Here is a 9,969-nt window from a genome sequence, read left to right as displayed (position 1 = left end):
CCACTGCTCCAAAACCTCCATAAAAAAGACAGACTACGGTTTGCAACTGCACATGGGGACAAAGATTGTACTTTTTTGAGAAATGTCCTCTGGTCTGATGAAACAAAAATAGAACAGTTTGGCAATGAATACCATTGTTATGTTTGGAGGAAAAAGAGGGAGGCTTGCAAGCCTCATGTTGTGGGGGTGCTTTGCTGCAGGAGGGACTGGTGCACTTCACAAAATAGATGGCATCATGAGGCAGGAAAATGATGTGGATATATTGAAGCAACATCTCAAGACATCAGTCAGGAAGTTAAAGCTTGGTCGCAAATGGGTCTTCCAAATGGACAATGACCCCAAGCATACTTCCAAAGTTGTGGCAAAATGGCTTAAGGACAACAAAGTCAAGGTATTGGAGTGGTCATCACAAAGCCCTGACCTCAATCCTATAGAAAATTTGTGGGCAGAACTGAAAAAGTGTGTGTGAGCAAGGAGGCCTACAAACCTGACTCAGTTACACCAGCTCTGTCAGGAAGAATGAGCCAACATTCACCCAACTTATTGTGGGAAGCTTGTGGAAGGCTACCCGAAACATTTGACCCAAGTTGAACAATTTAAAGGCAATGCTACCAAATACAAATTGAGTGTATGTAAACTTCTGACCCACTGGGAATGTGATGAAATAAAATCTGAAATACATCATTCTCTCTACTATTATTCTGACATTTCATATTCTTAAAATAAAGTGGTGATCCTAACTGACCTATGGCAGGGCATTTTTACTAGGATTTAAARGTCAGGAATTGTGAAAAACTGAGTTTAAATGTATTTGGCTAAGGTSTATGTAAACTTCCCACTTCAGCTGTACATMTCTTCTGTCAAGTCTTCCGGGGGGAAAAAGACATTCAACAGTCGCACCATTCAGTACCTAGAGGCAAAAGTCACCTCAAATGACAAAAGCACCCCGGTCGGGAAGGATTTTAGATTGTTTTGACCTTAAAATGCCAGCTATGGAAAGGAGACTTAAGTTCTGATCCTTTTATACATGTAAACATCCATTTCCAGACACCATCTTGCATTTTGATGTAATTTCCTGTGTTCCTTTGTGCTAAACGTACCTTGAAACGCTGGCATCCTAGGTTTTCCAAATAGGTGACATCAGCAGAGCAGAGAGACGCCAGATGAAGCCAAGTAGAGCAGTCAACAGGCCACTTGTAAATGTGGTTCTTTATTGTACACATGACATTTTCTTTTTTTGGTTTGAGCAACATAATTGACAATACAACGTTTTATATCCTCCTCAGAATCCTATTCTAGTCCTCTATAAAACAAAACACACAAAACTACATCACATAAAACATTTACAACTCCACAACAATTCTGAGATGTAGTGCACCCCTACATGCATCAGGAACTTCTACAGCAGATCACTGAGAAACGGTTTTAATGATTTTTTCAACACACATCGGTGACAAACAAAAAATAAACGTAAAAAAATCCAATGGGGCTTCAATCGTTATTCCAATTTTTGGTATCATTACCCTTTAACCCTGAGTGCTARGTCATTGAGACCACGTTAATGGGTTAACCTGCTGTCATAATTTGACTTACGTTTGAGGAATGTTTTCAGAAATATACTCGTTGACAATACAGGGGTAKGGTAGGTGTAACACAGTCCAGGACTACCACAAGACATTCATTCAAACCACATAGGACTGCTTCCCTACACAGCTATTATATGCATATGTGGTCCAATTACATGCGAGAAATGGAAGGCCTGAGGATATTTTTTTTTTTAACCAAAATATATTTTTTTACAGATATTCCAGTTCAGCAAAAAGAAAACGATCAATCTACAGTGTGCAGGAATAGCTAAGGAATTTCATTTTTAGTGCTCAACAAAAAAGGCAAGTGAGAGATACTAGTAATTGGCACAATATATACATTTTTCAAATCTCTCCCAAAAAGGCACTTATTCTTCCCAGATYCAAGGCAGGGTTTGTAATGCATTGCACACCACACAAATAACATGCCACCTCATATTCTTGTCATCAGCTCAACTCGGGAAACGAGCCAACAGAAAAACTAAGGCAACACTTACACTTCAGACAGCATAAACACACCCATTGCTAAAAGGCGGATTCCAGTTATGGCAATTTTTGGGGGGCAGAAGATTGTTTTTTGTTTGTTTTTCCAATTAACTGCATAAATATATAAGAAAGGTTAGAAGACCCAACAAGTATTATTTAAACATAGCTCCAGATGGAAATATGCCAAAGTTTGGATTGACAAACTCCCATTGATATCTATTTTTTTCTTTATTGCTTGTCTAAAGTCAAGTGTTACAGAAACGCACCCATGATCATCAGATCGGGAAGACTTGTTAATTTCAGACAGCGGAGAAAGTCTAAATGTTATGCGCTTTACTCGCTTGTTTGTGGAAACTAAGGAATTAGATTGTTAAAGCAGAAGTTGTTTGTGCAGAGATACTTTGAAATTGTGGAGGCAAACACCCAGTGGGTTAAAGTATAATCATAAAAAAAAGAGAGATTAATAACAGCTCATCTTGGCTCATGTGTCAGTCTGAACACCTCAAATTAGTGAAGAAAAGAAGCACAGAGAGGAAAGAAGTGAAACAGAACAGAGACATTAGCAGGCGCTGGCTGTGAATCGAGTCCGATTACAAAACCACTAATAGAAGCTAATATYTTCATTCTAATTTGATCCCAAAGTTTTTTTGGATTGTCAACACTACCGTTTAGACTCTTGCGAAACGGGTTAAMGCAGTAGAATACTACGTCAGCACTACAAGTACTCCCTTCTAGTGTAGCCTTTAGGTCATTGTCTGATCTACTCCAAGTCTACACTTCACACCTGAATATGAAACTGACCAACAATGGTTAAAAAAGGCACAGATGATCTYATAGAACCGACCAATTGGTTCACCCTGTAGATAAATGGCTGGTGCTTTAGTGAAACGGCCCTGTGAAAGCATTACAATAACCTGTAGAATTACTTAAGAGTAAATAATAGTAGTACTTTGTAGCAACGGATAGCCTTTTCAGGTATAAGGGCTCCAGTTGTGTCTAACATCAGACAGTCCACTTCCCGACAGCACGCGGCACATTGCAGGACCAGTTCATTTAGAATGTGTTGTAATAACGGTGTATGGAGTCATAGCAATATGTACATTAGTATCTTCTGCGCTACAGTAATCTCTCCCTCTCAGATCCGGGAGGACACATTGGTGTTGAATCAGATGACGTACTCCTACACGAGGCAGATTGCCTTGAGATACTGTATGATGAGCAGCATATTAGCTTTCAGTTGTACATTTGTGTTGGACCCTGGTGTTTCACCTGCCACGCTACACTTCCTGTTACAGCTACAGAGAGCAGCTCCCTGGTTCTCCTACAGAGAGAAGCTCCCTGGTTCTCCTACACTTCCAGTTACAGCTACAGAGAGCAGCTCCCTGGTTCTCCTACAGAGAAGCTCCCTGGTTCTCCTACAGAGAGAAAGCTCCCCTGTTCTCTACAGAGAAGCTCCCTGGTTCTCCTACAGAGAGAAGCTCCCTGGTTCTCCTACAAGAGAGAAGCTCCCTGGTTCTCCTACACTTCCAGTTACAGCTACAGAGAGCAGCTCCCTGGTTCCCTACACTTCCAGTTACAGCTACAGAGAGCAGCTCCCTGTTTCCTACAGAGAGAAGCTCCCTGGTTTCCTACAGAGAGAGCTCCCTGGTTCTCCTACAGTTACAGCTACAGAGAGCAGCTCCCTGTTCTCCTACACTTCCAGTTACAGCTACAGAGAGCAGCTCCCTGGTTCTCCTACAGAGAGAAGCTCCCTGGTTCTCCTACACTTCCAGTTACAGCGAGCAGCTACATGGTTCTCCTACAGAAGCAGCTCCCTGTTCTCCTACAGAGAGCCCTGGTTCTCCTACACTTCCAGTTACAGCGAGCAGCTACCTGGTTCTCCTCGCAGTTGTCCTACAAAGAGCAAAACCACAAGAGAGTGGTGATAAACAGAAAGGAGGGACGAGACAGCAGCGGTGCTGGAATTGGGATTCTGTAGAGTGTTTAGAAGAATCTTTTCAGCAACACAGGTGAAAGTGTGTGTGAGCGAGAGTGAGGGACGGATCAGCTCGTGCACAGGTTCCAGTTAGACTGTGTGTGTGTGTGTGTGTGTGTGTGTGTGTGTGTGTGTGTGTGTGTGTGTGTTGCTGAGTGCACACATATGCGTGTGTGTACAGGCATGTCAGTGTTTGGTGGTCAGACACCAGTTTTAATTGTGTTAGTCCGTGAACCAGACCAAGGTCGTACATCCATTAAACTTGTTAAAAACAAGACCAAAAAAAATATCAGCAAGTTAGTAAAATTCTTACTAAGAATGTTTTATTAAAATAAATGCCAAGGGGTTAATAAGAAATATAACAGCACACACCATGAAAACTAAAAAGCAAGCATGTAAAAATACTTATGACAAGAAACGAAAAGTCGCTAATGAGTTAAACAAGCTAGGAGTTGGCAAGAAAACTAAATCTAACTCTAGGAAAGGAAACACTCCTAATGAGGGACAGATTTCAAGAAAGGGGTGGGGGTTCAAAAACAKGTTGCAGTGGGCTTCATCAACAACAACAAAAAAAGTCAGAAAAAGGATTTTATAATATACATATAAAATGAGATTAGAAAAATACATTATAAACCTTTAACAATGGCTGTAAATTACATTATCATACATCGTACTAGGCAGGCCAGAGAATACGGTAGCTTTCACCATATACCTGATGAACTAAACCAACCTTTGCAATGTTACAACACGCTGTGCCATTGTATGAGGGAATATTTCWTAATACTGTCAAAATGCTTGTCATATCTTGCTCCATGTTAATATTGCATTTCTAAAAAAGTATTATTTTTTATTTTATTTTTTAAATTAAGAATAATTCATAAACACTGAAAACAAATTGACCTTTTCTGTGTAAAGCATGTATGAGAAAAATAAATAGTATCAGACTGCCAGGGAAGGTAAAATACTTTATAATTCATGTCTCAATAGATTTTTTATAGTATTTTTTTTCTTTGATTAGATATACCCCTTTTGTTTCAATAAGTGCAAACTGCTTGGCTGTGAAGTTGTGTGAGATGACCTAAGGACAAAACTTTTGTTTTCACCTTTAATTTATGCACTTTCTCYCACTATGATTTTTGGGGCATGATATTCTAATAACCATCTATATTTCGCATTCAAGCCTCAGTTTTGGATGTAATCGTTTGTTCTACCATGTGCGGGTTTTCACCTCTTCCAGTATTCACACCTGGAACCAACACTACTCAGTAGTAAGGACCTTAAGAGTGCAGACGGCCTCATCATTTTAGCTGTAGGGAGGCAAGGAGTTTTTCTAGTCTCTGCTATATCGTCCAGCTGTATGTCGATCACTTTCAGAATGGCTACATATTGACTAACATAGAAATCAATACATGTCATCCAGCCCCCCCCCTCCCAATCTGAAGAGCTCCGAACTGCATCTGGGAAAACCCTCTCGGGTCTTTAGGTCGATTATAAAACGGGTTGGCTACATTCCCCAACTGTAGTGAGAAAGCATTGTTAGAGTGGATGTTTTCAGTTTGCAGATTTTGAAACAGAGGTATACATGCAAACAGCTTTTCCCCTCTTAATCTCATTTTATATTCAATTTATTCATAAATGTTCCTAATGTCCTGGCAGACTTCTGCATTGCTATTGGCAGTTTGTTCTTTGTAGAATAAGCACAGTTACCAGAAAACAAGACAAGGATAACACGTTAAATCAAAACGCAGAGAAATAAGAAATGAAACGTGTTCCGATGGCAGAGAAAAGGGCCAAAGATTTAAAAAAATAAAACAAAAAAACTGAACTTATACTTTGGGAAGACGAACCATGGCACATATTTTAGCTGGTCATACGACTGCTATTCTTTTTGCATAGAATAACTTCAGTAGCTCAGCAATAATGACGGAGCTACCCTGCTCAACTCTTCAGAGCGCATACAGAAGCCGTTCCTCTCTGCAGTTTCCTAGTTGTTGCTGGATATTACTGAACAGAATGTTAACACTTGGAGAAAGAAACAACCGTCAATAAGGCACTTCTTCTAACTTAAACTAAAAAATATTCTCTGTGTCTCGCTCAACCCCTCTTCGTAACACTTACATCCTTGCAATGTTCCTAGGTATGACTATTTTGGTCTTTATTTTTTATTTTCCAAGCCAATAATATCCAAAGTAACACAGCATTTTCGCCACGTCCTTTTTCTGCATACTATTTTTTTAAACTTTTTTTTCCATATTTTGTAACTGCAAGTATAAAAAGCTAAAATTGCCAAAAATATATATGTTTTCTTCTCCAGCACCCTGTAAGAGTATTTCATTTTGTTCTCCATCTTTAATATGTAATGACAGGTATCTACATGTATCTCTCTCTCTCTSTGTGTGTGTGTGTATGTATATATATAACAGGTATGTATAAAGCAATTTGAACAGGCAGGCATGGCTTTCACATCCTATTTTTGTTCTTGAGAAAGAGTMACAGAAACGGTCAGGGCTCAGGAGCTGGACTATACCTTCATGGAGACACATTGTGGATGTGCTAATTGGGGGACTTCAAACTGGTATGGTGAGGGTTAAAAATAAATACATTTCCCCTGAAAGTCATTTCAATTCAAACAGGCATATTTGCATGAGGGCAAGTATCCCGTCCCCCAGGATGACTTGATTGGTATCAAATTGGAAAYAGATTAAAAGAAAACTACAAAAACACACGAGCATAGAGAATTGGCCAAATGCTGAAACGCAAAATGAGAATGCATTTTTTTTGCCAGGGGTGTAGTTACAACCAAAAACAAAAAGGCTATATCAAAAAAAGAGAAAATGAAATATATACAAAACTTCACTATCAGGATCCCCCCTCCACCAGTAGCCATCTTTATTGTTAATCGCCTTTGTCTCTTCATGGGAKACTAGAGCTTTACTTACGCAAGCATGAAATCACACCCTTTCAAACGCTAAAATGACGGAGAGCCCTCTGCGGTTAGATACATATTTATGTAGATATAATTCAACTGGAAACCCTTTGGCTAAATATGCACACAATACTTTTTTTTGTCTTTTAGATCACAGCTCGCATCTTTTCTCTGAATACATCAGACACGGTATACTTGGACACAGTGTGGAGGAGCATAGTTCAGTAGCTAGTTGACTATATATCCACTGTGCCCTCAACTCATCCTACTTTCATTATAGTAATAGAAACACCGCTTCTCATCCTGATATCACCCTGCCCCAGCTTCCGCTAACTGCCCATGATAGGCKTGCCACTTCAAAAGCTACCTTTTAAGTTCTTACAACCTGCTTTGTCTGGCTAGTCCTTCACAAAAAGAGCTCATTAGAATGAATTAACGAGAAAACAGAAAAATCAAGTAAAACCAAAGAAAAACATAACATAAAAACGAATTATAAGCTCCATTTGCAGTCAATTTAGCCATGCTTTTAACAGACAGCCGTGGAGGGCACACCCAGAATGTGTCAGCACATTATCGTCTCAGAGGTTCATAATGCACGATTACATATGAAAATGACAGAGAATCAACAAGTTGGTGTGAGTGTAGTTTCTCTTTCCTTCTATTTCCTTTTCTTTCAAATGACCCACAAGGAAGTGTGGAATGGGGAGGGAAAGAGGGACTGGGGGCCTACRGTTTGGGTTCAGTTCCCGTTTACCATTGTTCAGTAATTATTAGTGAGGTCACCGAATCAGAGCAGGTATGGGGCGGTCGACAGGGAGGATGGGATCTTTATTGAGATTATATATATATATATWTTAAATTCAGTGCAGATTCATTAGTAACACACACATCCCTCCAGTTTGTGATTCATGAAGAAAAAGAAAGAGAGAGAATGGGAATTCAACTCAATGAACAGAAATCAATCAAATAATAACTTGGGTTTGATGTGTTTCAATGAGTTTATGATGTATATCTTTTTTTTATTTTTTATTTTAAATGTTTTTTTTTTAAATCAAAAACATGTTAGGGTAACTAAGGGCAGGCGCCTCTTTCTCACTGCGTCCCGAGAGGCTAGCAAAAGGCAATTACCAGTTAACTGATCAGCAGGCAGGCTTGGGGCGGCTCGTCATTGGGTGAAGAGTTCAGAGGTCAGAAGGTCATGTGTTAGTTGCCGGTGGCGGCTAGGTGGTTAGAAACAAAAAACAAACAAAAAGAAAGAAAGAAAAAATAGAAAGGATATTAGTGTCAGCAAGAAGAGACTGGAATGACATCATTTTTAACAATAAAATTACTGCAATACCTTATTCCCACTAATTCCCGCCAAAAGACAAACCCAGCTAGCTAATAGTGTTATAATCATAAGGTTGTTACATCACGATCTCAACTACTAAGCCCCCAACCTGAATTAAAACGTTGTTTTAATCAAAGCGCTACATTGGCCCCAGTACCAGAACTCAAGAGAGGTCGAACAAAGTACAAAAAAATAAGTATGGTTTAGTTTCTTTGAGGTTGGAATGGAAATTACCAACAGTGTGATTAGTGGTAAGGAGACTTAAAGTAACTAGCTAGCGTTAACGCCACATGACATAAACAGTAACTAGCGGTTACGCAATGAATAACAGTAACTAGCGTTACGCAAAGGGTTAACAGATGAACAGTAATAGCGTTTACGCAGGAAATAACAGTAACTAGCGTTACGCAAGGAATACAGTAACTAGCTAGCGTTACGCAATGAATAACAGTAACTAGCTAGCGTTACGCAATGAATAACGTAACTAACAGTAATTAGCTAGCGTTACGCAATGAATACAGTAACTAACAGTAACTAGCTAGCGTTACGCATGAGTAACAGTACACTAGGTTACGCAATGAGTAACAAGTAACTAGCGTTACGCCATGAGTAACAGTAACTAGCTAGCGTTACGCAGAGTAGTATAACAGTAACTAGCTAGCGTTACGCAATGAGTAACAGTAACTAGCTAGCGTTACGCAATGATAACATAACTAGCTAGCGTTACGCAATGATACAGTAACTAGCTAGCGTTACGCATGAATAACAGTAACTAGCTAGCGTTATGCAATGAATAACAGTAATAGTAGGTTACGCAATGAATAACAGTAGCTAGCGTTACGCAGAGTAACAGTAACTAGCGTTACGCAATGAGTAACTAACTAGCGTTACGCCATGAGTAACAGTAACTAGCTAGCGTTACGCAATGAGTAACAGTAACCGGTTGCTTACGCAATGAGTAAACAGTAACTAGCTAGCGTTACGCAATGAGTAACAGTACTAGCTAGCGTTACGCAAGGAATAACAGTAACTAGCTAGCGTTACGCAATGAATAACAGTAACTAGCTAGCGTTACGCAATGAATAACAGTAACTAGCTAGCGTTACGCAATGAATAACAGTAATAGCTAGCGTTACGCAATGAGTAACAGTAATAGCGTTACGCAATGAATAACAGTAACTAGCGTTACGCAATGATAACAGTAACTAGCGTTACGCAATGAGTAACAGTAACTAGCGTTACGCAATGAGTAATCAGTAACTAGCGTTACGCAAGGAATAACGTAACTAGCGTTACGCAATGAGTAACAGTAACTAGCGTTACGCAATGAGTAACAGTAACTAGCTAGCGTTACGCAATGAGTAACAGTAACTAGCGTTACGCAATAGTAACAGTAACTAGCTTAGCGTACCAATGAATACGTAACTAGCTAGCGTTACGCAATGAATAAAAGTAACTAGCTAGCGTTACGCAGAATAACAGTAATAGCTAGCGTTACGCATGAATAACAGTAACTACAGCGTTACGCAATGATAACAGTATAGCTAGCGTTACGAATGAATAACAGTAACTAGCGTTACGCAATGAGTAACAGTAACTAGCTAGCGTTACGCAATGAGTAACAGTAACTAGTGCGTTACGCAAGGAATACAGTAACTAGCTAGCG

At 39.6% G+C, this 9,969-nt stretch overlaps 1 protein-coding gene across 8 annotated transcripts in view; it reads right to left on the bottom strand.

Annotated features, from left to right (window-relative positions):
• Window positions 1-1,191: 1,191 nt before the first annotated feature.
• Window positions 1,192-9,969, bottom strand: part of LOC112080975 (protein quaking-A) — a 155,268-nt gene continuing 146,490 nt past the window's right edge. For 3 of the 8 annotated variants that reach the window (XM_024146919.2, XM_024146918.2, XM_024146920.2), the window contains exon 8: window positions 4,349-8,193. In XM_024146919.2, the coding sequence (XP_024002687.1) occupies window positions 8,177-8,193 (17 nt within the window). In that variant the 3' untranslated portion in view covers window positions 4,349-8,176. Of the gene's footprint in view, window positions 3,639-3,766; window positions 8,194-9,969 lie in introns of those variants that run through there. The other 5 variants (XR_011479586.1, XR_011479588.1, XR_011479584.1 and 2 more) reach the window with 5 other exon arrangements.

Source organism: Salvelinus sp. IW2-2015, unplaced genomic scaffold, assembly GCF_002910315.2.
Source record: "Salvelinus sp. IW2-2015 unplaced genomic scaffold, ASM291031v2 Un_scaffold16625, whole genome shotgun sequence".
NCBI lineage: Eukaryota > Metazoa > Chordata > Actinopteri > Salmoniformes > Salmonidae > Salvelinus > Salvelinus sp. IW2-2015.
The sequence above is the reverse complement of the archived record's forward strand: the minus strand, read 5'-3'. Positions and strand labels throughout refer to the sequence as shown.